This window comes from Hyperolius riggenbachi, chromosome 11, assembly GCF_040937935.1.
Source record: "Hyperolius riggenbachi isolate aHypRig1 chromosome 11, aHypRig1.pri, whole genome shotgun sequence".
Lineage (NCBI taxonomy): Eukaryota > Metazoa > Chordata > Amphibia > Anura > Hyperoliidae > Hyperolius > Hyperolius riggenbachi.
This window is the reverse complement of record NC_090656.1, coordinates 90,461,453-90,489,312: the sequence shown is the minus strand read 5'-3', so window position 1 is coordinate 90,489,312 and position 27,860 is coordinate 90,461,453. Positions and strand designations below refer to the sequence as shown.

At 43.0% G+C, this 27,860-nt stretch overlaps 1 protein-coding gene across 6 annotated transcripts in view; it reads right to left on the bottom strand.

The window, feature by feature from the left end:
* Window positions 1–27,860, bottom strand: part of CCDC73 (coiled-coil domain containing 73) — a 537,472-nt gene that overhangs the window by 31,817 nt on the left and 477,795 nt on the right. For all 6 annotated transcript variants that reach the window (XM_068261330.1, XM_068261328.1, XM_068261329.1 and 3 more), the window contains 3 exons: window positions 25,854–25,982; window positions 21,443–21,502; window positions 11,600–11,704 (listed from right to left, as the gene is read on the bottom strand). In XM_068261330.1, the coding sequence (XP_068117431.1) occupies window positions 11,600–11,704; window positions 21,443–21,502; window positions 25,854–25,982 (294 nt within the window). The remainder of the gene's footprint in view (window positions 1–11,599; window positions 11,705–21,442; window positions 21,503–25,853; window positions 25,983–27,860) is intronic.

Sequence of the window (27,860 nt, the reverse complement as noted above, 5' to 3'; positions counted from 1 at the left end):
TGACCCATTTGTGCAAAAATCCATATAATTCCAATGGGTTCACATACTTTTTCTTGCTACTGTATCTTTTGCATAATAATTTGGAACTGTGTATACCGTTATGAGGTGTAAAACTCCATATTAACCTAAATACCGACCATAAAGACCATGGAAGATGGATTGAACGACCCATGGAACGATGCACGAAAGATGCTGCGCACCATGGGAACAAACGACATGCACGAACGTGATGTTGAACAATCGCGGTATTTAGCACGGGGGGCAATGGAGTGCGAATAAATGACTGTCCATGATTGGATCCATCATGACAGTTGTTCAAAGTGAGCGATTAACACATGTAATTGGCCGTTGGTGAACATCGTTTAACAAACTTTGGTTAAACAATGTTATGCGATATTGTCCAAAAGGTTGTTCGTTGATAACTATTCAACAAGAAAATCTTCTGGTGGGTATGGGCCTTTACTTATGCTGCTCTTGTTTGCCCATGTATCTTGTTGGTGATATACACTCACCTAAAGGATTATTAGGAACACCATACTAATACGGTGTTTGAACCCCTTTCGCCTTCAGAACTGCCTTAATTCTATGTGGCATTGATTCAACAAGGTGCTGAAAGCATTCTTTAGAAATGTTGGCCCATATTGATAGGATAGTATCTTGCAGTTTATGGAGATTTGTGGGATGCACATCCAGGGCATGAAGCTCCCGTTCCATCACATCCCAAAGATGCTCTATTGGGTTGAGATCTGGTGACTGTGGGGGGCAATTTTAGTACAGTGAACTCCTTGTCATTTTCAAGAAACCAATTTGAAATGATTCAAGCTTTGTGACATGGTGCATTATCCTGCTGGAAGTAGCCATCAGAGAATGGGTACGTGGTGGTCATGAAGGGATGGACATGGTCAGAAACAATGCTCAGGTAGCCCGTGGCATTTAAACGATGCCCAATTGGCACTAAGGGGCCTAAAGTGTGGCAAGAAAAAATCCCCCACACCATTACACCACCACGAGCCTGCACAGTGGTAACAAGGCATGATGGATCCATGTTCTCATTCTGTTTACGCCAAATTCTGACTCTATCGAGACTCATCAGACCAGGCTACATTTTTCCAGTCTTCAACTGTCCAATTTTGGTCAGCTCGTGCAAATTGTAGCCTCTTTTTCTTATTTGTAGTGCAGATGAGTGGTACCTGGTAGGGTGTTCTGCTGTTGTAGCCCATCCGCCTCAAGGTTGTGCGTGTTGTGGCTTCACAAATGCTTTGCTGCATACCTCAGTTGTAACAAGTGGTTATTTCAGCCAACCTTGCTCTTCTATCAGCTTGAATCAGTCAGCCCATTCTCCTCTGACCTCTAGCATCAACAAGACATTTTCGCCCACAGGACTGCTGCATACTGGATGTTTTTCCCTTTTCACACCATTCTTTGTAAACCCTAGAAATGGTTGTGCGTGAAAATCCCAGTAACTGAGCAGATTGTGAAATGCCCGTCTGGCACCAACAACCATGCCACGCTCAAAATTGCTTAAATCACCTTTCTTTCCCATTCTGACATTCAGTTTGGAGTTCAGGACATTGTCTTGACCAGGACCACACCCCTAAATGCATTGAAGCAACTGCCATGTGATTGGTTGATTAGATAATTGCATTAATGAGAAATTGAACAGGTGTTCCTAATAATCCTTTAGGTGAGTGTAATTGTTCATACAGTGCTGCAGAAGATGTTGGTGCTTCATAAATCAATAATTATAATAATATACTGTTTTACATTTGCATTCCAAAGCACATGGAATGCGAAAAAACACAATTCAAGGGTGCTTTTAGATCAGTGTACCTCAAGCTTTACCATTACCCAAGATGAACACTCTATCTGCCTTAACTCAACGCTAGTGCCTCTGTCATATTGATAAATTGAGGTGATTCCGCATGAATCAACAGTAACAGTTCACACACAATTCAAGTTCTTCTGGAATTCTTAGTTTAATCATAGTTTCTTTTTTTTAAGTCTCAGCCTTGCCTCCATGACAATGAAGCCATTCCAGCCTCAGCGAGATGTAAACACAAGCTTCTGCAGACAATGGCTGTCAATGGGCAAAGCATTGGATCAGTTTTATTTATGAGCCTTTGCTTTTATTTTTTTGGAATCACATCAGAGCGCCTAGTCAAGGATGAAATTATAAAATGTAACAGAATTCCTCTCGACTTCAACTTTTGACTGCAAATTATGAAGAGGCTTTTTCCTGAGAAGAATAAAACTGGTTTAGTAAAGTTCGTATTTTGCTCTCAAGGCTGATTTACGAGACAAAAAACAGCTTGATAAAAATCATTAAACCTCAGCACAGTCTGACTGGTTATACATATTGCTTCAGCACAGTCTGACTGGTTATACACATTACTTCAGCACAGTCTGACTGGTTACACATATTGCTTCAGCACAGTCTGACTGGTTACACACATTAATTACTTCAGCACCGTCTGACTGGTTATACACATTACTTCAGCACAGTCTGACTGGTTATACACATTACTTCAGCACAGTCTGACTGGTTATACACATTACTTCAGCACAGTCTGACTGGTTATACATATTGCTTCAGCACAGTCTGACTGGTTATACACATTACTACAGCACAGTCTGACTGGTTATACACATTACTTCAGCACAGTCTGACTGGTTATACACATTACTTCAGCACAGTCTGACTGGTTATACACATTACTTCAGCACAGTCTGACTGGTTATACACATTACTTCAGCACAGTCTGACTGGTTATACATATTGCTTCAGCACAGTCTGACTGGTTATACACATTACTTCAGCACAGTCTGACTGGTTATACACATTACTTCAGCACAGTCTGACTGGTTATACACATTACTTCAGCACAGTCTGACTGGTTATACATATTGCTTCAGCACAGTCTGACTGGTTATACACATTACTTCAGCACAGTCTGACTGGTTACACATATTGCTTCAGCACAGTCTGACTGGTTATACACATTATTTCAGCACCGTCTGACTGGTTACACACATTTCTTCAGCACAGTCTGACTGGTTATAGACATTACTTCAGCACAGTCTGACTGGTTACACACATTAATTACTTCAGCACAGTCTGACTGGTTATACACATTACTTCAGCACAGTCTGACTGGTTATACACATTACTTCAGCACAGTCTGACTGGTTACACACATTACTTCAGCACAGTCTGACTGGTTATACACATTACTTCAGCACAGTCTGACTGGTTATACACATTACTTCAGCACAGTCTGACTGGTTATACACATTACTTCAGCACAGTCTGACTGGTTACACACATTACTTCAGCACAGTCTGACTGGTTATACACATTACTTCAGCACAGTCTGACTGGTTATACACATTACTTCAGCACAGTCTGGCTGGTTATACACATTACTTCGGCACAGTCTGACTGGCTACACACATTACTTCAGCACAGTCTGACTGGTTATACACATTACTTCAGCACACTCTGACTGGTTATACACAATACTTCAGCACAGTCTGACTGGTTATACACATTACTTCAGCACATTCTGACTGGTTACACACATTACTTCAGCACAGTCTGACTGGTTATACACATTACTTCAGCATAGTCTGACTGGTTATACACATTACTTCAGCACAGTCTGACTGGTTATACACATTACTTCAGCACAGTCTGACTGGTTACACACATTACTTCAGCACAGTCTGACTGGTTATACACATTACTTCAGCACAGTCTGACTGGTTATACACATTACTTCAGCACAGTCTGACTGGTTACACACATTACTTCAGCACAGTCTGACTGGTTATACACATTACTTCAGCACAGTCTGACTGGTTATACACATTACTTCAGCACAGTCTGACTGGTTATACACATTACTTCAGCACAGTCTGACTGGTTATACACATTACTTCAGCACAGTCTGACTGGTTACACACATTACTTCAGCACAGTCGGACTGGTTATACACCTTGCTGCCTAAGTCGGTGCAGCATCTTATTGCTGAATGCTGATAGTTTTTGCTGCATGGATATCACTACAGAAAAAGTGAAAAGAGTGCTTAATAAAGACTCAAGCCTAACCCTAACTTAAACTGTTAAAAAAAGATTTGACAGTAGCCTCAACCTTTACACTGACCCTAATCCTAACATTAAACTGAACCTGTGTCCAGCTGTTAGGTGTGACCCAGGCTTGAGTTCCAAGTTGTGTCCGCCCCTTCCTCCCTTTCTAAGTTACTCCTACTGGCCAGCTGTCACTAGACTGTTGCCCACTAATCCTGTCACCAATATACATGATAAGAGATGGTGACGGTGGAGGTAGACTTGGTAAATTTGGAATCAAATTTCTCTGGGATAATTGGCTCAAATTTGTCCCATGTGTAGCGAATTGCCCTTATTTCTCTCCAAGATAACAAGAATATAGTTATTCGCAATGCGGATATGGGAGGGGCTATAGTTGACCTAGACTGGGAGGCCTACAAGGTAGAGGCAGCTAGAAGGGAAGCAGGAAAAGAGGGTGCCAAAGCACAGCAGAAGTTTGGGCGCCACCATGGGTGCCCATATAAATACTGGTAATGTGCGGAAGATGGGGCTGCCCGCTATGCAATTGGATATTTGGCGAATGGAAGCAACCTGCTAAGGGAGTAAAGGGTGGAAGCAATTTACAGCTCAGGCCTGAGTCTCATCCCATAAAGAGTGGGACACAAGTTCACTTTACCCCTAATGCTGGGCCCTTATCAATCGAGCTGCTGATGGCTCGATTGATCATTTCCGACAGGTCCGATGACCCGCCGGATCGATACCCCGCTCGATCCACGCGGGCGGACAATAGCAGGGAATCGAGCGGAAGATAAGGAGCGCCCGCGGGGACGAGCAGGAATCGATCCGGCCGCCCGCGGGGACGAGCGGGGACGCAGCGGGGGTCCATCCGGCGGCTAATCGAGCCGCCGGGTCGACTCGTGTATGCCCAGCATTACACTTAGTGCCTAATTCATTAACCACTTCGCATCCAGACTTTTGTTTCCCCTGTAGACCAGAGCAGTTTTGACATTTTAGCTATGTCCCTATTTAATCAGCAGTAACATTATCCCTACTTATGACATAGTAGTTACATAGTTACATATAGTTATTTTGGTTGAAAAAAGACATACGTCCATCGAGTTCAACCAGTACAAAGTACAACTCCAGCCCGTCCCCCACATACCCCTGTTGATCCAGAGGAAGGCGAAAAAAACCCCACAAGGCATGGTCCAATTAGCCCCAAAAGGGAAAAATTCCTTCCTGACTCCAGATGGCAATCAGATAAAATCCCTGGATCAACATCATTAGGCATAACCTAGTAATTGTAGCCATGGATGTCTTTCAACGCAAGGAAAGCATCTAAGCCCCCTTTAAATGCAGGTATAGAGTTTGCCATAACGACTTCCTGTGGCAATGCATTCCACATCTTAATCACTCTTACTGTAAAGAACCCTTTCCTAAATAAATGGCTAAAACGTTTTTCCTCCATGCGCAGCTCATGTCCTCTAGTCCTTTGAGAAGGCCTAGGGACAAAAAGCTCATCCGCCAAGCTATTATATTGCCCTCTGATGTATTTATACATGTTAATTAGATCTCCTCTAAGGCGTCTTTTCTCTAGACTAAATAAACCCAGTTTATCTAACCTTTCTTGGTAAGCGAGACCTTCCATCCCACGTATCAATTTTGTAGCTCGTCTCTGCACCTGCTCTAAAACTGCAATATCTTTTTTGTAATGTGGTGCCCAGAACTGAATTCCATATTCCAGATGTGGCCTTACTAGAGAGTTAAACAGGGGCAATATTATGCTAGCATCTCGAGTTTTATTTCCCTTTTAATGCATCCCAAAATTTTGTTCGCTTTAGCTGCAGCGGCTTGGCATTGAGTACGATTATTTAACTTGTTGTCGATGAGTACTCCTAAGTCCTTCTCCAAGTTTGATGTTCCCAACTGTATCCCATTTATTTTGTATGGTGCTAGACCATTGGTACGACCAAAATGCATGACTTTACATTTGTCAACATTGAATTTCATCTGCCATGTATGTGCCCATATAGCCATCCTATCCAGATCCTGTTGCAATATGACACTATCTTCCTGAGAGTTGATGATTCTGCACAATTTTGTATCATCTGCAAAAATAGCAACATTACTCACTACTGCATCTACTAGGTCATTAATAAATAAATTGAAGAGCACTGGACCCAGTACAGACCCCTGTGGGACCCCACTGCTAACAGTCTCCCATTTTGAGTACGATCCATTGACCACAACTCTTTGTTTTCTGTCCATTAGCCAGTTCCCTATCCATGCACACAAACTCTTCCCCAGTCCTTGCATCCTCAACTTTTGCACCAGACTTCTGTGGGGAACAGTGTCGAAGGCCTTTGCAAAGTCCAAGTATATCACATCTACAGCATTCCCAATATCCATATTAGCATTCACTACCTCATAAAAGCTGAGCATGTTAGTCAAACAGGACCTGTCTTTAGTAAACCCATGTTGATGCTGAGAAATAAGATTATTTTCTACTATGAAGTCATGTATAGTACCTCTTAGTAACCCCTCAAATAGTTTGCATACAACTGATGTTAAGCTTACAGGTCTATAATTTCCTGGATCAGATTTTTTGCCCTTCTTAAATAATGGGAAAACGTGGGCTGTACGCCAATCCACTGGGACTCTGCTAGTTGCAAGAGAGTCACAAAAGATAAGATAAAGGGGCTTAGCTATAACTGAACTTAATTCTCTTAGGACCCGAGGATGCATGCCATCCGGGCCAGGTGCCTTGTCTATTTTTAATTTATTTAGTCTTGCCTTTACTTCTTTCTGCGTTAAGTATTTAATATTACAGTTAGAAGATTGAGACTCTTCTGCCTCTGTAATTTGCAACAGTGCTGTTTCCTTTGTGAAGACAGAAGCAAAGAAAGCATTTAATAACTCTGCCTTACCTTGGTTATCCACCATTGAGTTCCCACCCTCATCCTTTAGGATTCCTATACAGTCAACCTTTCTTTTTTTAGAGTTGATGTACTTGTAAAACTTTTTTGGGTTAGATTTGATATCCCTAGCGATTTGATTTTCAGCTTCGATCTTTGCCAGCCTAATTTCTTTTTTACAATTTTTATTGCACTCCTTATATTTGCTTAGTGCAGCCTCAGTCCCCTCTTGTTTTAGGACCTTATAGGCATTCTTTTTCCTCTTCATTTTATCCCTAACCTTTCTATTCATCCATAGAGGCCTTTTTTTATTCCTAGACATTTTGTTTCCATATGGGATATACATACTACAATATTGATTGAGAATACGTTTAAAAGCTTGCCATTTCCCTTCAGTGTCCTTCCCTTGTAGTACATTATCCCAGTTCACCAAACTTAGTGCCTGCCTAATTTGATTGAACTTTGATTTTCTAAAATTCATAGTTTTAGTGGTCCCGCTGCCCCGTGGCCTATCAGTCACCAGATCAAACGTTATCATGTTGTGATCACTATTTCCCAAATGTTCTTGAACCTGCACATTTGATACATTATCTGGTCTATTAGAAATGATCAGATCCAGTAACGCATTCCCCCTAGTTGGTTCCGTTACCATTTGAGTCAAGTAATTGTCCTGTAGTGCTGCCAGAAATCTGCTGCTTTTACCAGAATGGGTAGCCTCAATACCCCAGTCAATGTCTGGAAAGTTGAAGTCGCCCATAATTATGACCTCATTTTTACTTGCAGCTTTTTCAATCTGCTGTAGTAATCGCAGTTCTGCAGCTTCATTAATAAGAGGTGGTCTGTAGCATACCCCAATAAGCAATTGGCAACTTTTATTTCCACCATGAATATTTACCCACATGTAAATGAAATACAGTGGGTTGCAAAAGTTTTCGGCCCCCTTGAAGTTTTCCACATTTTTTCATATTACTGCCACAAACATGCATCAATTTTATTGGAATTCCACGTGAAAGACCAATACAAAGTGGTGTACATGTGAGAAGTGGATCGAAAATCATACATCATTACAAACATTTTTTTTTACAAATAAATAACTGCAAAGTGGTGTATGCATAATTATTCGGCCCCCTTTGATCTAAGTGCAGTCAGTTGCCTATAGACATTGCCTGATGAGTGCTAATGACTAAATAGAGTGCACCTGTGTGTAATCTAATGTCAGTACAAATACAGGTGCTCTGTGAGGGCCTCAGAGGTTGTCTAAGAGAATATTGGGAGCAAAAACATTGTGAAGTCCAAAGAACACACCAGACAGGTCAGGGATCAAGTTATTGAGAAATGTAAAGCAGGCTTAGGCTACTAAAAGATTTCCAAAGCCTTGAACATCCCACGGAGCACTGTTCAAGCGATCATTCAGAAATGGAAGGAGTATGGCACAACTGTAAACCTACCAAGACAAGGCCATCCACCTTAACTCACAGGCCGAACAAGGAAAAAGCTGATCAGAAATGCAGTCAAGAGGCCCATGGTGACTCTGGACGAGCTGCAGAGATCTACAGCTCAGGTGGGAGACTCTGTCCATAGGACAACTATTAGTCATGCACTGTACAAAGTTCGCCTTTATGGAAGAGTGGCAAGAAGAAAGGCATTGTTAACAGAAAGCATAAGAAGTCCCGTTTGCAGTTTGCCACAAGCCATGTGGGGGACACAGCAACCATGTGGAAGAAGGTGCTCTGGTTAGATGAGACCAAAATGGAACTTTTTGGCTAAAATGCAAAACGCTATGTGTGGCGGAAAACTAACACTGCACATCACTCTGAACACACCATCCCCACTGTCAAATATGGTGGTGGCAGCATCATGCTCGGGGGGTGCATCTCTTCAGCAGGGACAGGGAAGCTGGTCAGAGTTGATGGGAAGATGGATGGAGCCAAATACAGGGCAAACTTGGAAGAAAACCTCTTGGAGACTGCAAAAAACTGGAGACTGGGGCGGATGTTCACCTTCCAGCAGGACAATGACCCTAAACATAAAGCCAGGGCAACAATGGAATGGTTTAAAACAAAACATATCTATGTGTTAGAATGGCCCAGTCAAAGTCCAGATCTAAATCCAATCGAGAATCTGTGGCAAGATCTGAAAACTGCTGTTCACAAACGATGCCCATCTAATCTGACTGAGCTGGAGCTGTTTTGCAAAGAAGAATGGGCAAGGATTTCAGTCTCTAGATGTGCAAAGCTGGTAGAGACATACCCTAAAAGACTGGCAGCTGTAATTGCAGCAAAAGGTGGTTCTACAAAGTATTGACTCAGGGGGCCGAATAATTCCGCACATCCCACTTTGCAGTTATTGATTTGTAAAAAATGTTTGGAATGATGTATGATTTTCGATCCACTTCTCACATGTACACCACTTTGTATTGGTCTTTCACTTGGAATTCCAACAAAATTGATGCATGTTTGTGGCAGTAATGTGACAAAATGTGGAAAACTTCAAGGGGGCCGAATACTTTTGCAACCCACTGTATATATTGTTTTTTTCAAGACTAACTAGGCTTTCATTGTATTTCATTTTTTCCCTTGAACAATTTTGTTTTCTATGCATTTTAATAGGAAAAAAAGGAGAAAAATAAAGAAAACACATTATTCTCAGATTTACCAATTCCAGTTTAAAAATAAAAAGTGCTATTGTAAATAAAAACAGAAATTTTGATTGGTTATTTCTACTGTTTATCACAAAACTTAAATTACGTTCCTGTCACAATTTATGGTAAAGATATTTGATTCTGAAATAATGTTACAGCATGTATTTTTCACTATGAACTGATGAAATAAAAGTATTTTTAATGGTAAAAGTCAATCTTATTGGCTCAGGGAACATATATTCCCTTTCACCAATTAGTGCTGCAGCAGATAGTGCACAGCTGTGCTGCAGCTGCACGACTTATATCTACGTCTCCGTGGCTTAGATAAAGTCATAGAGGACGTAGATATACTGTAGTGGTGAATAAAGTGGTTAAAGAACAATTTAAAAACAGGGCACATTTAAAATTATCTCTAATTAAAAGGACCCTAATCATTTCAGTAATTTTAGCACTAACCTCGACTCTTAACCACTTCAGAACCATAGGCTTACACCCCCTAGTGACCAGGCTATTTTTTTTTACAATTTAGGCCACTGCAGCTTTAAGGGCTCGCTGCAGGGCCATACAATTCAGTACACAAGTGATTCCTCCCCTTCTTTTCTGCCCACTAACAGAGATTTCTGTTGGTGGGCTCTGATTGCTCCTGCGATGTTTTTTTATTTGTGTATTTGCTTATTTTTATTAAATAAATGTCTGTTTTTTTAATATATTTTTCCCCCTCCCTCCCTCCCCCCCACCAGACAACAACAGCGATCGGCTGTCACAGGCATCAGCCTATGAGAGCCGATTGCTCCTGAGCCTCTCTAGGGGACAGCTGAGTGACACGGCTTTCCCCAGTACAGCGCTGCTGTAGATCGCAGCACTACACTGTACAATGTAAAAAGCGGTTTCGCGCGCGCGATCCCCAGCAAAACACTCTCCTAGCAGTTCATGCCAATTGGCAATGAGCGGTCCTGAGGCTGCCACCTTGCGACCACCAATTGGCGTTAGGCGGTCTCAAGGAGGTTAAAATAGCTCTAATTAAAGGCAAACTCCATCCAAAAAGTTAATTTCGTTTTTGATGTAGTACAAATTATTGCAGCTTGTTCCACGGTTTTACTTGTTGTTGTCTGTATCCCTATTGGAAAGACGTGCCAATTTACTTACCACAGACACAGTAATGGAGAACTTCTATCAGACAGCTTTGTACTTTTATTTACTGCAATGCATTAAAAATAGCTCTACAGAGAAAAATTGAACAGTTAAATTGGGTGCATGGTGCATGTCTGCTAGTTTGTATGCCTCCAAAGACCACAATTTAAATTGTGACTATGGCGGTGCCAGCTGGGTAATTTATCCGCAGGAGTTCAGCAATAGGATAGCTGAACTCCAGTTACTACAGTTAGCGACAGCATCAATGAATCCAGGGGCAGAGTGGTATCAGCAGTGATTTCCGTTTAGCGGTAATGATTTGCGCTGGGGTTAGCAGTTACCAGTGGAGGAGTTTTGCTAGGTAGCAGCAGTAAGTCAAGATAGCAGCAGTAGATAGTAGTGGTAGGTGGTGCACATTATTCTTCTATACAATCAATCGTATTAATCGAAAAAAAGGGAAATCAACCATTTCATTTTTATCATGTATGGCCACCTTAAGGCTACTTAGACAACGGTATGTTGCAGCAAACAATATAATCGCATTGCTAATGACAGGTTCACATTGGCACATTAGCAGTGCGGTGTGAAGAAACTGCTATTTGCATAACACTATGCATGCAGTGCAGTGCCGCATAAGGCATGTGTTAACATTTGCAGTAAAGCATACTTTCTATTTGCTGCATGCTTCACTGTTTGCGTTGCAATGTGACTTTTTCCTTCCTTTGCAATCCTGTTTTTTTACAGGGAACATACCGCAACTTCCCAATGAGAAAGCTTAAGACTGCTTGCAGTTACTAAACTTGTTCATCAAGTGTTTAAAACATGAAATGTAAATGAAACATGTCACCTTATACTCCTCTTTGAGCACAGACAGCTGTTTTTCCAGATTAGTGATAGTCTGAGTGTGTCGGTGGATTAACGTTATCATAGTGCTCTGAGATTTTTCACCCTCCTGGTAAAGAGAAACAGAATGAATTATGCAGTACTTCTCAAAGCAATTTGCAAATAAAGGTAAACTACAATCTCACATATATAAAGCAGAAAGTAGCAGTTGTCTACCAGTGAAGCAAATTTCTCGCCTTACACTCATCATCACTCACATGCAGTAGTCAGGTTGGTCAGGGAGGGGGTGGCAGGGCACACCAGCAATGCCCTATTTCCAACGTTGTTGTGACAGCGCTCCTCTGACGACCTAAACAAACAAACACAGTCGCCTATAGTGCATTAGTGTTATACAAGTCAGCGATATAGCAATACACTCCACCCCACACGTGCATAGGTGACAACAGTGAGTTCCACTCTCAGTGAAATATAGCCCCTTTGGTATAGCAGCTCACCAGATGGACACCACCTCAGATTCCAGGTGGGTCTAATGCGTGGCCTTCAAGCGGCTAACTATAGATCACAGCCTCCACACTTCAATGTAAGCAGCCTCCACACTTTGTTTGGTAGTAGAAAAAGGCTCCAGGTTTAATTGCACATATTGCACATATCCACATGTAAAACAATATAAAATACACATAGCGTAATCCAATTTTAAAAAACAAAAATGGCCCGCGCAATATAGCGCACTCACTCAGGTAGATGTATCATAGGCATATCGGGCATCAGCCCACCAATAACGCTCTCGTTTACAGCCTTGTTTACAGCGGCACCGGCGTCCCGACTCTCCGCTTTCCTTCAAAGTATGCGTCCGAATTCCCCGCTACCCTAGTGACGTCAGCGCTCCTAGGGCGGACCTAGGAGCGCTGACGTCACTAGGGTAGCGGGGAATTCGGACGCATACTTTGAAGGAAAGCGGAGAGTCGGGACGCCGGTGCCGCTGTAAACAAGGAGAGCGTTATTGGTGGGCTGATGCCCGATATGCCTATGATACATCTACCTGAGTGAGTGCGCTATATTGCGCGGGCCATTTTTGTTTTTTAAAATTGGATTACGCTATGTGTATTTTATATTGTTTTACATGTGGATATGTGCAATATGTGCAATTAAACCTGGAGCCTTTTTCTACTACCAAACAAAGTGTGGAGGCTGCTTACATTGAAGTGTGGAGGCTGTGATCTATAGTTAGCCGCTTGAAGGCCACGCATTAGACCCACCTGGAATCTGAGGTGGTGTCCATCTGGTGAGCTGCTATACCAAAGGGGCTATATTTCACTGAGAGTGGAACTCACTGTTGTCACCTATGCACGTGTGGGGTGGAGTGTATTGCTATATCGCTGACTTGTATAACACTAATGCACTATAGGCGACTGTGTTTGTTTGTTTAGGTCGTCAGAGGAGCGCTGTCACAACAACGTTGGACTTTTGATACAGGACTTGTGGTAGCGAATACTCATTTAGATAATTCTACATTTGGCTGGCGCAGTTTCTGGTTTATGATATAATGCCCTATTTCCACAAATCCAAGTAGAAACTGCAGCATTTCCCCACATAGGAAAGTTGCGGGGAAACACTGCCCATCTATCTAGTGGCTTGCCTCCCAGATCGCACCACGGTGAAAATCTGGAAGGCATGCTGCAGTTTTATGCTGCAAGCAGTCAAATTCATATATCTGTGCATGGCATGGCTTAGTGATTAGGGCTGCGACTGTGCACCAGAACAGAAGCCAGGGCCGAAAAGAAAACCTGCTCCTAGTGGAAACTGGCTCAATTCTTTTCCTGTGAGTATAGAGAGCTGACTAGGTCCTCTCTCTGCTGCTCAGAGATTAACTGTTTGCCAGCACTGCAGCTCAGCAAAGTCTTATCTTGTTGTCCAATTCCTCTTCTGTGAATACATGGGTCGTTTCTGGCGCTCGATTCTGCGCCTGATCGTTTTTGCCGCTCGATCTCCACTTGATTCTCTTATCTTCGGCTCGTTTTTCTTATCTTTTTCAATTCACTTCAATGACAAATCGAGTGGCAAAATGATCGAAAGGTGATCGAACATGTCAGAAATGATCTATATAACCATCTATTCAGCTAAAAAACGACCCATGTATTCCCAGCATTACAAGGCATAACCTCCCCAGTGTGGTTAAAAACATTTAAATAAAAAGCAGTAAGTAGTGGCATATTGTTTCACGTAGATCAGGATTATAAGTGGTAGTCTTTACTAACACAGCGTCTAAGGCCACTTTCAGAAGGGGGGTGTAAGGAATAGTGGAGATGCCGCCGCTGAGTCAAGCGGCACGGCGGCTATCTCCGCGTGTCAACCGGCGGCCTCTGCCGCGCGGGTATGTGCTCAGGGTCCTTCCATTGCTCACAGGTTAAGGGCTACGCGCGCGCGAGCAGAGCGACAGGACCTTTATGCAGCTAAGAGGGGAGTCAGCTGATCATGCGGTCAGCTGATTCCAGCTAGCATCCGGATTGGCTGAGTGACTGGGGCGGCGCTATGGAGCATGTTGACTATATATAGAGCAGGTCTGTCAGTAGTTCCGCGTTTGCTGTTGCGAATGCTATAGTGTGTTAGCGCTCAGACCCTAGTCAGATCCCAAAGTGTGCTAGAACCGGCCGGAGCTGGGGATCCACACTTAGTCAGATTCTGTTGATAGCTTTAAAGTACTATTGCATTGTTTATCTGTTATGACCTTTTTCTTGCTCTATTCTTCCGTTTGTCGAATCTGTACCTCAGCCTATCTGATTCACGTTGCCAACCCTGCTTGTCCTTGACGTTGAATCAGTCTTCCGTTTCTGTACTGTATCTGTCCGCTCGTTGCCAAACTCTGTCTGTCTGACCTCGCTACCCGCATCAGTGGGCCCTGACACTGGTGAGGGAAATTAGTTGCTTACACCTACCTCTCAGGTGTAGGATACTGATGCTTAGTTGTGATACCTGCCTTCAGGTATTCATAGGCTGCAGTACTGTCTGTATCACTCGCTCTTAGGCGGCAGTACATGTGTCACTTAGGTTGCAGCACCAACTGTATCAACTACTCCTAGGCTGCAACACAGTCTGTACCACCTGTTCTTTAGGGGATCCTTAGTCAAGCATCACTAGGATTGCTCCCCCTTATACTGTGCACCAAACACTACCTGGTTGCAGTACAGTCTGAATCACTTGCTCCACAGGTGGTCAGCTGTACAGCATTATTGTGTTCCTTCTCATTGTTGTAGTATTTATATGCCAATTGGCTGTAGCACGGTCTGTCTCATCCACTCATAAGGTGAGTACCGGCTGCAGTACAATCTGAGTCACCCGCTCCTCGGGTGAACTCTCTCATCCGTATTACTGTTACACTAAACACTATTCCTCTTCTGTTGTCCAGTGTCAGGCTATACTAGTATTATTGGTGATTCTGCAGATCACCACATAATCAGGTATAGCATCTGTATTATTGGTGATACTGCAGATCACCAATAATCAGAGTTCTCTGTGTGCTGACACCAATCGTTACAGGGGGCTGAGCTGTGCGTTTGCCTGAGCAGTTCAGCCTCCCATCTGCCACCCGCCAGTGCAATTCAGGTGCAATTTAAATGCAGCCGAATTGCATCGGTTGTAACACCACGCATGTCAAGCGTTGACAAGCGGTGACGTTACTGGGTGGCAGAAGTACGCAACATGTTGAGTCTGAGTTTGGCTGCGGCAGCGCTTAGATCTTACTCTGTAGGGGGGGGGGCGTGCCTGTACAGCGCCGGTACCGAGTGCTAACAAGCGACTGGCTGGTGGGTGGGGAGAGCAACTGATAAGCGTCACCACTTGGCAGCTGCCTGTGTGAAAGGGCCCTTAGGAGTGTGGAAAGGGGTGGAAGCTTTTTGAAACACTGAGCAGGGAGGAAGTGCATAGGAAAATGATATGACTCTGCAGAGCACAAAGAGTTAAAGGACACCCGAGGCTAAAATAAACAAATGAACTCAACAGCTGCATCTATCTTCCTTCTCCTGAAAATGACTTTTTAAGATATAACAGTTTTATTTTATGTTTAAATCTACTTTTTAAGTTTTAACTGTTTTATTGTTTTTGCTCAATGACACATTCATTGAAGTATGCCAGAGCTAAAATCTATGAACTATTGACCCTGTTTATCTCTTTCCTGCTCTCAGAAGCCATTTTCTGCTAGGAAACTGTTTTATAGTTGGAATTTCTTATGAGTGAGTCTGAGTCAGCACTGAGTCAGCCATTTACATACCTGATATTGAACCCTTTCAGACAGAGAAAGAAAAAAAGGAACACAGCCTAGTTATTTGTGTAGTTGGCACTGTACATACCCATGTTTATCTCATCATGTCACCTCGAGTATCCTTTAATGATTCAGAAGCAGACAAAAGTGTATGGGGTCAGGTGACTGGCGCTATGCTTTTCTAATTACATGTCCTGTGTGGAGAACTTGTGAAATCTGCCCAGGCTTATGCACATATATAGGATAACAGGACTCCCATGCAACTTCAGCTCACTGCATGCCTACCAGGCAAGTAGACATCCCCACTTAAAGGAAACATCCAAGGAGTTTAAAAATAAAAAAGATCCACTTACCTGGGGCTTCCTCCAGCACGTGGCAGCTGTCCTGTGCCCTCGCCACAGCTCCGGAGGCTCCCGGTCTTCTCAGCTGCGGTTCCGGGTTGCCCTCTTCTGCGCTCCACGATGCGGGTTACGTGGTCTGGCCGACGTCATCAGGACGGTACTGCGCAGGCGCAGTAGTTATGCGCCTGCGCTGTACAGTTCTGATAACGTCGGCCAGACCACGTGACCCGCGCCGTGGAGCGCAGAGACGCTGACCCGGAACCCGACCTGACGAGGTCGGGTTCTGCAGTGGAGAAGACCGGGAGCCTCCGGAGCGAGGGCACAGGACGGCTGCCACGTGCTGGAGGAAGCCCCAGGTAAGTGGATCTTTTTTTTTCAAACTCCTTGGACACTCACTTTTCTGACAGGATCTCTGGATCACATAACAAACTTTTTCAAACATAATTTCTCTGGATTGGCTGCATCAAATAAAAAAAATGTGTGGGTAAGGCCATGGTCCCTCTTGTTTACCTTTAACCTCCCTGGCGGTTAATTTTTTTTGCCAAATTGGCAAAAAAAACTTTTTTTTAAAATTTTTTTTTTTTGTTTCATGTAAAGCTACCAGAGTGGTAGCTACATGAAACACCACTAGAGGGCGCATGTGTCCCTCTAGTGCGATCGTCGCCGGCATCTATAGCAAACAGGGGAACGCGTATACAACGCGTTCCCCTGTTTGGCTTCTCCTGTCGCCATGGCGACGATCGGGATGACGTCATGGACGTCAGCCGACGTCCTGACGTCAGACACCTCCGATCCAGCCCATAGCGCTGCCCGGAACTCATTGGTCCGGGCAGCGCAGGGCTCTGGCGGGGGGGGGGCCCTCTTTCGCCGCTGCGTGCGGCCGATCGCCGCAGAGCGGCGGCGATCAAGCTGTGCGCGCGGCTAGCAAAGTGCTGGCTGCGCGCACAGCAATTTACAGATTAAAAATCGCCCCACCAGGGGCTGAGATCTCCCCCTGCGCGGCATAGCCCGAGCTCAGCTCGGGCTTACCGCCAGGGAGGTTAAAGCAGTAGGATCAGCCATACTATGCCAGGGAAAAAAACACATATATAAGTAGATAAATTCTTGATCTACTTACATAACACATGTATTTTACTGTCCCCGTTTTGATTTCAGTGAATGTTATATAGTAAATTATGAGGATTCTGTTCCTGGTGGGGGCCATGTCTTTTGCCCACAGTTAAGGCTAACTCGTGGTGTCATTTCTGCCCTTTACTTTTTTTCTTGTCTCCTCCAATCGCTGAGTCGCCTCAGCCTTGCTTGTAAACACAAGTGAGTAGGGGATTAGGTTTCAGAAAAGCAGCTGGCAGGAAAATAAAGGGAAGAGGAGGAATAGATTATAGATAAAAAGAACCCCCAGCATGCAATTCTTTGGCACGACTACTAAAGAGCCAGTGCTCCTTAAGTATGTGATAACTCCTAATCATAACAGCAGAAAAAGTTTTGAAAGTTTTGAATGCAGGATTAGCATCTTTATCACTTAATACACTCAGACCAGTTGCTGTTGAAATTTGATTTTTATGGTGACGATATCGCTTTAATAACAATAAAAAACCCTGAAGGGTGAACAAGTGTTTTTTTTTTTTATTTAATAATTTTTTTTTATTGAAGTTTTGAACAATTTGCATACAGAGTAGGTAAACACCGATATTTAGATGAAGTTCAAAAACAGAAGTACAATGTCATGGAAATTGAACAATGTAAAAGATGGATAAACATTCATAAAGTTGTATGAACAGTCAAAGTATAAATAAGCATACCAAGGTACAGTTGTAAATGTGTGCCGAAAGTGGAACATATAGATCTACAACGGTCATACTTCTTGAGACTATCTTATAACCTCGTTACGAACACATTCCTAACTCCTGATTGACAGGGCAGATGGTTGGTGCGGAGGGTTAAAGTGGGTTCTCGCAGGGAAGAGAACCTTGCTTAGAGCCATTTTGACTTCGAGTCTCAGTTAAGCAGTATTATGTAAGATCATGTTTTTACGGCACTTTAGGATAGGAAGTGATACCGTATTTACATTCGAAATAGACGTGAGATTTGGTGGATACAGAGGAAATTGATGAACGACCAGAGGTGGGATTTCTTACTGGTTGGGAAATCATCACTGAGAAACTGTGTAGTTATTTGTGTGGTAATAACTAAAACTGTAACTTTAACTATAAATATGCTGCAGGTAATGGGCCTAGGAAAAGAAAAGGACATGCTCTATGGCTAAGAGTATTAGGGTGAACTAGTGTTTAATTACCAATGCAATATACAAAACCATTTTTTCCATAAAAGTGGACATACACATTAAAAAGCTACTGCACTGAAAATGATGTAATCAACAACATTTCTTATTTTTTTACAATAATACTTTATCAATTATTTAGTCAGTGTTTTTCCATTGTAAAATATTTCCTCACCCTGATTTACATACTGAAATGTATCATAGGTGGCGACTGCTGTCAGGTACATCTCTGCGGAGTCTTTGTGTACTCTCTTTTCCCGAAGCCAATAGAAATAATACCTGGTCTCACAGAATGCTTTGGGAAAATTTGCATAGCTAAACAGCCTAGGTTGTGACATCACTAGGAGGGCAGGGCTACATACCAATATACAGCAGTTTATACATTTAAGAAGTGTTCCTGATGCATAAACCAAGATAATTAACATAAGGCTGGATTCACAGTGGTCAGTTGCATAATGCTTGCGTTATAATTATTGTGTGTGAACTGCAATGGAGACTGGACTTTCATACAAAGCTTGCAGTCAGCGAGTTAAAATAATGTCATCAGCTACAACACAGTACTGTGAAAAGGCCCATAGAATTGTATGAGCAGTGAGTTAAAGTTAAACTCATTCATGGTATTTTGTCTCAGGGCTCTTTTGATCACTGAAATCAATCTCGGACACCTCTGATAACTAGTTTGCCAAGTGAGCCAGATTAAAGGAAAAACTAATAAAAAAAGGGTGTTCCACATTTAGACCACTATTTTTAAGCAATATGAGAAAGAAAAATGGTCTCTATGCTGCCGATAAGTGTGAAATAGTTGAATGCCTTGGACAATGTATGAAAACCTGGACTACCTTCTAACAGTCGGTACTGAACTAAGCTGTTCGTCTCATTCATCTTTCTTCTCGATTTTCCTCTGCTGCTCCTCTTTGTCAAGCTCTTCACTGGCTGCCAATTAACCAGAGGATCCAGTTCAAACTCCTAATCCTAACCTACAAAGCGCTCCACAATCTCTCTACCCGGTACATATCCTCATTAATTTCCAGATACAAACCCAATCGCAATCTCAGATCTGCACATGATCTTCTGTTGTCCTCCTCTAGATTCACCTCCTCACATTATTATTATTTATTGTATTTATAAAGCACCAACATATTACGCAGCACAGCACATTCACGTTTACAAGATTTCGCACGCGCTTCGCCCCTCCTCTGGAATGCCCTCCCACAACACATCCGTCACTCGACAACTTTTGTTACCTTTAAACGCTCTCTAAAAATACAATTGTTCCGACAAGCATATGTGCTACCTTAGGCCACTTCCCTTTGTCCTAAGACCAAATTGCACTCCTACTAGGTATCCTACAACACACAGCCTCTATATATTTGTTGCATACTACCCCTCCTCTTGTTTCCCCCCATTCCCTTTAGGTTGTAAGCTCGCAAGGGCAGGGCTCTCTCCCCCTTTTGTGTCTTGGAAATCATTATACATTTTATTCATCATGTTACTTTTATCACTGTCATTACCAATTCTATATTTTGTATTTTGTCACTAATTATGTATCTTGTATATTGGTGTACCCCATTGTCTGTATTATTATGTACCCCATGTTTGTTTCTTACTTTGTACAGCGCCACAGAATATGTTGGCGCTTTATAAATCAATAATAATAATCAATAATAATAATAATATTTCACGAAAACGTAAGCATGATCATCGTACTGTTAAAAGATTTGTGGCTGACTCAGAGCACACATGGGGTTGTGCAGATAAAAGAAAAACGAGGAAGTGTTCTGTTAAACAAATACATCAGATTAAGAGAACAGCTGCTAAAATGCCACTACGAAGCTGCAAACACATATTTGAAGCTGCTGGTGCCTCCGGAGTCCTGCGAAGATCCAAGTGCAGGATTCTTCAGAGGATTTCAGTGCATAAACCTTCTATTCAACCATCCCTAACCTAAGCTCACAAAAAGAAACAGCTGCAGTGGGCCCAGAACTACAAGAAGACTCATTTTTAAACATTCTTGTTTACTGATAAGTGCCGTGCAACTCTTCATGGCCCAGATGGATGGAGTGGTGGATGGTTGGTTAACAGCTACCACATCCCAACAAGGCTGTCAGGAGGTGGTGAAGTCATGTTTTGGGTTGGAATCATAGGAAGAGAGCTGTCGGCCCCTTTAGGGTCCCTAAAAGTGTGAAAATAACCTTTGAAAAGTGTGTGGAGTTTCTGACTGACCACTTTCTTCCATGGCAAAGAACAACTGTGCTTTCCATGATAAAATCATCTCCATGCATGACAATGCGCCATCTCATGCTGCAAGGAATACCTCTGCATCATTGGCTGCATTTGGCATAAAAGGAGAGGAACTCATGGTTTGGCCCCCATACTCCCCTGACCTCCGTCCTACTGAGTACCTCTGGAGCAAGGCAGGGATAAGGTTCTCCAGCACTAGAGGTGTAGGTACCAAAGTGCCCCCCTTCCCAAGACTGTGCCTACCCCAGTATAGGTAGCAGACCTTCCCCCAGTACAATAGCTAGATATGCCACCATAAGTGTTAGGCAGTCCCCTCCCCAGTATAGTACCCAGATGAGCCCCCTCTTTCCCACCTCCGCAGGATAAGGTAGCTAGTCCCTTCTACCCAGCATAAGGTAGCCAGACAAACCCCATCCCCAGGATAAAGTAGCAGATGAGCTGCCTCCCCCCCCCCCCCCCTTTACCCAGTATAAAGTAGTCAGATGAGACCCCTCTCTGCCCCCGTCCCTAGGAAAAGGTAGCCAGAGCCCCCTCTCTCCCTGGATAAAGTAGTTAGATGTTACCCCTCTCTTCCCCCCAGTATAAAGTAGCCAGATGAGTTGTCCTTTAGCAGCCTGTGTATATCTAGGATTTGCTGAGCAGGCTCTATACTTTCAATGGCAAAGCTTTATTTAGAAGTTCTGAAGTTTTGTTGATAGGGAAGGAAAACAATTTTCCGTATTTAAATTTTACCTGTTTCTCTTCTTTCAGGGTGAAATTTATTTCCATTAGCCTCTTATTTATTTCTACTTCCTGAATGGAGATAGAAAACATAGCATTGTGGCTTATGATTGAACAAGAATAATACGGAATGGTAACATTTTCCTACTGAAAATAAGATTGTTTTTCTAGCAAGTCACATATATTAGTCTTTCTGTTCATCTGTTATTTTCAATATACACCTTCTACATTCAGAAACAGGGTTAACATGATACTTGATTGAAAACAAAGTAAACAGATTGTATCTATCCTCCTACTCCTAAAAAACTTTTTTAGATATCCCCCAGTTTTATGTTGTGTTTAACCACTTCACCTCCAAGAGTTTTTCCCCTTAAAAAAACAGAGCAATTTTCACCTGACAACGCTCCTTCCATTAATTCACCTATAACTTTATTACTACTAATCACAACGAAACACTCTTAGGGCTTGATTCACAAAGCGGTGCTAACAGTTAGCACGCTGGTGAAAAGCCCTTTAGGCATGATAAGTTTAGGTGTGATAAGTTTAGGTGTGATAAGTATAAGCGCCAACTGGGTTAGCACCGCAGTGCACAGCTGATCAAAATGTTTTGCGATAGCAAATTCTGGTGCACTTCGCATAGAGTTTAATGGCGCTGCTTTGCGTGCGGGACTTTGTGTGCGATCTAAACTTATCTAAACTTATCATGCCTAAGCTTATTACGCCTAAACTGGCTTTTCACCAGCGTGGTGCAATAGTTATCACGCCTAAAGTCTCTAACTGGGTTAGCACCGCTTTGTGAATCGAGGCATATATCTTGGTTTTTTTTTTTGCCACCAGTTAGGCTTTCTTTGAGGGGTACTTTTTGCTAAGAATTATTTTATTCTAAATGTGTTTTAACCGGAAAAAGAATAAAAAAAATGGAAAAAAAATCATTATTTCTCAGTTTTCTGCCATTATAGTTTTAAAATAAAACATGCTACTGTAATTAAAACCCACACATTTTATTTGCCCATTTGTCCCGATGATTAACATTTTTTTTCCCCTAGTACAATGTATGGTGCCAATATGTTATCTGGAAATAAAGGTGCATTTTTTCAGTTATGCGTCCATCCCTAATTACAAGCCCATACTTTATAAAGTAACAGTAATATATCCATTTGACAAACATTAAAAAAAGTCCCTAAGATAACTATTTATGTATATTTCTTTAATTGTATATATTTTTTTATTTTATTAAAAAAAATAAAAATTGGGTTAACTATTGGGGAGTGTGGGAGGTAAGAAGTTACATTTAAATGTAAAAAAAATTATTTTATTGAAAAAAAAGTGTGTAGATGTAATTTTACTATTTGGCCACAAAATTTCCTTGCGCATAACTTCCCTATGCGTAGTATTACTACGCAAAGAGGAAGTAATACATACATGTGCAAGCATCGTTTTTTTGTGAATGGTGGCGCCGTCTCATAGACGGCTGCGGTCATTCACACAGGGACTTAGATCAATGAATGGGAACCGTGTTTCTATTCATTGATCTCCCGGCTAACGACTGGGGTGGCAGTAACAATCACGGGGAGCAAGCGGGAAGGGACGTAATAGCTACGTCCTTCCAAGGAGATATGTGATTTTGCAGGGACGTAGTTACTCGTCCCAAGGGAGAGGATGAGGTTAAAAAATTAAAAAAGCAGATTTATTGTTTTGTCTCATTTGGGTGAAGGTAACCAGGCTTGGCCCACCCACAACGCCAAGTGAGGTGTCTTCCTCAGGCGGCGGAAGTCTGGGGATGGTGCCAGGCAGAAACAGAAAGTGTGCCTGGCATGCTGCCTCCCGGCTTACCGCGTCAGAGCGCTAATGCCACAGGTTTTCTCCTTTTTCAGTGCCGCTCACTGTACTTCCGCAAGTACAGTGGGCGGCATTGAAAAAGGAGAAGATCTGTGGCACGCAGCGCTCGACGCCTGGGACGCGGAAGGAAGAGGTGAGTCATTCATTCCCCTTCTGCTGCCGCTGACACTACTGTAATATCTGGAGTGGGGAGCATGGAAGGGAAGGACCCAGGTGAGGTAGGGGTTCAGCCTCCCTCCGCACTGCTGTGTGCCCGCTACTCCCCCTTCCAGGCTAACTATACTGTGGCAACTATACTACCTATACTGGGGGCAACTATTCTAGCTACCTATACAGAGGCAACTATACTACCTATACTGAGGGCAACTATACTACCTACCTATACTGGGGCGACTATACTACCTCTACTGGGGCAACTATACTACCTACTGGTATACTGGGGGCAACTATACTAGCTACCTATACTGGGGCAACTATACTAGCTACCTATACTGGGGCACCTATACTAGCTACCTATACTGGGGCAGCTATGCTAGATACCTATACTGGGGCAGCTATGCTAGATACCTATACTGGGGCAACTATACTACCTATACTGCGACAACTATACTAGCTACCTATATTGGGGGCAACTATACTACCTATACTGGGGGCAACTATACTAGCTACCTATATTGGGGGCAACTATATTACCTATACTGGGGCAACTATACTACCTATACTGGGGGCAACTATACTAGATATTTATACTGAGGGTGTAGGTATCCTCACAAGTTTGCCTCACATGTCACTTCAGGTTTCCATTAAATCAAACTTGTGATAGTGCAATTATTAATTATTTAATGCAAGTTAAAAAATATATGGTAGCCTTATAGCTCTCTGGTCTTCCTTCCAGTCCCATAAATTAAAGCCTGTATGACCAGTATTAAAAAGGGGTATCCTGTTATTGCAGGTAATTGTATTAGGCAGATCCTGAAATAGTCATCTGAAAAGTACTGCTGAGCTGACAGGTCCTGTGTTATATTCTATGCCACCAAACTGCACATTTTGGATAATAGGTCTTCTTCTCCCATTTACCCATAATACATTTGATTTTGTTAAAATATGCCCCTTTAGCAGAGGGATGAGCCAACGCTGACTTTCCATCCCTGCACTCACCCTGGAATACCATACTAAGTGATGTAAAAGAGCAGCACCCAGGGCTAGAGGAAGGAAACTCCCAGAGAGTTGAACCTAAGTCCCTCTGCAAGATGCACAAAGCCTACAAGACCAGCATTTTTGGGTTTGAAATAAGGTACTTGGGCTGGATTTACCTTTGTGAGGCTCATGCACAGTGGTAGAGATACACAGTACACAGGATTTCAAGTAACACAAGTTCATAGCATGCCTACCAGGCCAACACCTATTTCAGAAAGACACACCTACCTAAAGGATGTCACTAATGGGGAAGCAATGCCTACTCGCCAGGCAGCTGCTTGGCTTCTCCAAGTAATCTACCTTGGGGGTGATTCTAGAGCTTTCATCAGGCCCGGATTTACCTCACAGGAGCCTATAGGCACAGATATCCTGGCACTTTAGACTTCACCCTCCATGAACTTACAAACCTCCAATGAACCACTTCGCAAGTGTGCTGGCTGTCCAAGATGTCACTTCACCCTTACTTCCCTTGCCCATCATAGGTAGCTACAGGTGCCCCTTAGTATTAGGTAGCCAGAAGTACCCTCAGTGTTAAGTAGCTAGAGGTGTCCCCAAGTATTAGGTAGCTAGATGAACCTCAGTATTAAATAGCCAGAGGTTCCCCTGACTGAAGGGAGATTTCATCAGTGGAATGCCGAGAGCGGGGTGAGTAACCTCTCATTTACACTCTCATCAGGACTCTGCATAGGAAAAGTGGGAGGCGCTGGGGGAGGGGAGTTAGCTTCCTTTCCACAGTGCCTTATGGTAAATCCTACAGTGCCTTATGGTAAATCCAGCCCTGGCTTTCATGGTTCACCAACCTGGGAAGAAGGACACAGTGCTTAGTAAGTTCCCATTATAGGCACATAAAGCCAAGCATGCAGACTGGAAACTGGCTGTTTGATGTGTGTAGCGAACATGCACGCTTTTTAGTTGTGGTTGTTAAATTAGGGAATAAACAGCATAGCTGAAATAAACTCTGACCTCGGTAAAAATCATAATTTTGTGAGGGAAAAGCCTCTTGAAATGTTCAGTAAAGTAAAAGGAGATTCCAAATCTGACAGAGATGCTCTTTGAACTGACTACTCAACTCATCTCTCTACTTGTTAACTGAAATATGCATAATAGTCAGCCTAAGTGCTATGAATTTCTTGGCAAACCTCTTCTTGCGCAGAGAGAAAATCATTTTTCCTTCTTCAGCATAAAAGGGTTTCTTTGAACACTGAACAATTACCAGACTTACCAAACATCATATGTGGACATTACAGCCGCAAATGCAGATACATATCTGGAGAGGCTGCAATCTATTTATTGTAAGCATCATTAGAAATATGTAGCATGGACACATCCTGCCAAATGCCTCAGATTCTGCAATACCCGTATAATGAATGTACAGATCTAGTTGTACCGTTTGAAGTCTTTCTTGCAGCTCCTTCAGTTGCTGGTCTTTCTCAAGGAGACCCACGTTTTCCTTGCTTGTTCTCTCCTGATAGGTCACTTTGCAGTTCATAAACTCGGAAGACAACTTCTGTAGCGCCTTCAAAGGAGACACAAGGCAATTCCATGATCTCAGTGCTGCAGATCAAAGCTGATCATAGACAGAGTAACCAAATTTTAATAAAACAAAAGCTGGCCATTTCCCATTCCGACATTTACTTTACAGAAGAGGATATTATAATGCCGGATACATTTCCGATTAGATTGTCTTAGGAGTTCATTAATACATTGGCGGCCTATTTTTAAAGGGAAGAACAGGCTGTTCGCCTAAAAAATAATACTAAAAATGTATTTAAAGCAAACCTGTGACGTTTGCAATACATCAATTTAGTTACTTGCCTTTAGGAGGGAGAAGCCTTTAGACGCCTGAATGCACAGCCGCACTGCGCCTATGCAGTATCACAGACCCACTCAGGCTTCGGTGTACAATACCAAGCCCAATCAGGTTCAAGTTATTGCCCAGGCAGCTTGCATATGCGCAGTACAGTGGCAGGGACACAATCATGCTTGGCTTTTTCCGTCAAAAGCCCAAACAGGTCTGTGCTACTGCGCATGCGTGACAAGGGTCAATGAGCGGTTTTGAGGAGGGGACAGCAAAGGAACAGCAAGGAAAAGTGGGATAGGGAAGCTTCTGAACAGTGGCGTAGCTAAGGAGCTGTGGGCCCCGATGCAAGTTTTACAATGGGGCCCCCCATGCACTCTATACATAGCAATTGAAACGGCGCACTAAAAGCTGCCAATGGCAACTACAGTGTCAGAGGTGCAAGAAGGGGATGGGGAATAGCTTGTTAATGATTGTCACTATTCAAAGTATATATATAAATGATTATTATGAGCACAGGACCAATATAGAGCTAATACTGTAGTTGAGGGAGGGCCATTCGGGGCCCCTCTGGCCCAAGGGCCCCGATGCGGTCGCTACCGCTGCACCCCCTATTGCTACGCCCCTGCTTCTGAACTATCCAGAGGATTACCTCTACCTAGGTAAGTACCCAAACTGGGCACTTTTTTCCCTACAGATTTCCTTTAATCATAAGTATTTTTTTATTGGCTCATTTATAAATTGCCAGTAAGGTTTAAATGTGTTATTTTTCAAAGTGATAAATACTGTTATGTGACGACTGATACAGAGGAAAACAGAACTTTTCGCCACTTTATAAGGAACATGGCAAAATGCTATAAATATAAGTGGAGACCTGGTGTGCTTCTTTTAAATACTCTGTTCATCACTTTTGCCATTTATTGAGCAAGTGGGTTGAGTCACATGACCACAATGAAAGTCAGTGGTGAAGTTTAAGTGTTTTCAAGTTTGCAGCAAGGACTAAAAGTCACAAGTACAGAACTGTTGGTTCCCTATACCAGGAATAAAAACCTGCTACTTTTTTATAAAGCTGTCATCATAAAAGTGGTGACTTTTCACATCTTTTGTTGCAGCTTGCCACCCTTTATACATAGACTTAAATTATGCCAGTATATTTGCAATGTCTTAAAATAGGACACTCAGTATCAATAAATATGCTTGCATGATTTATTTTAGCCTCATTTTAAGATACTGGCCTGTTACCCACAGTATGGGTAGTAAAGGCTAGTGTAATGAATAAAGAGGCAGCTGCGCGAACAGCACCGCCGCCGCAGCTGCCTCCGTGCCCCTGCCCGTTCCTCCGGCATCTAGGACGCCGAGGACGGGGCTGTCATTACCCCATAGGGTCGCTGCCTCGCGCGGGCGCACGCACAGACAGGACCTTTATGCGGGGAGGAGGCGCGTCAGCTGACCTGCTGGTCGGCTGACGTCAGAGTAGACTCACGGCGCCCCGGATTGGCTGATTGCAGGGGGCGTGCCTGTGAGGTCTCCTCCACTTCTTAAGCCTCCAGGCTTCAGTGTTTCCCAGTCTGCTGTCATGAATACTTTGTGTAAGTG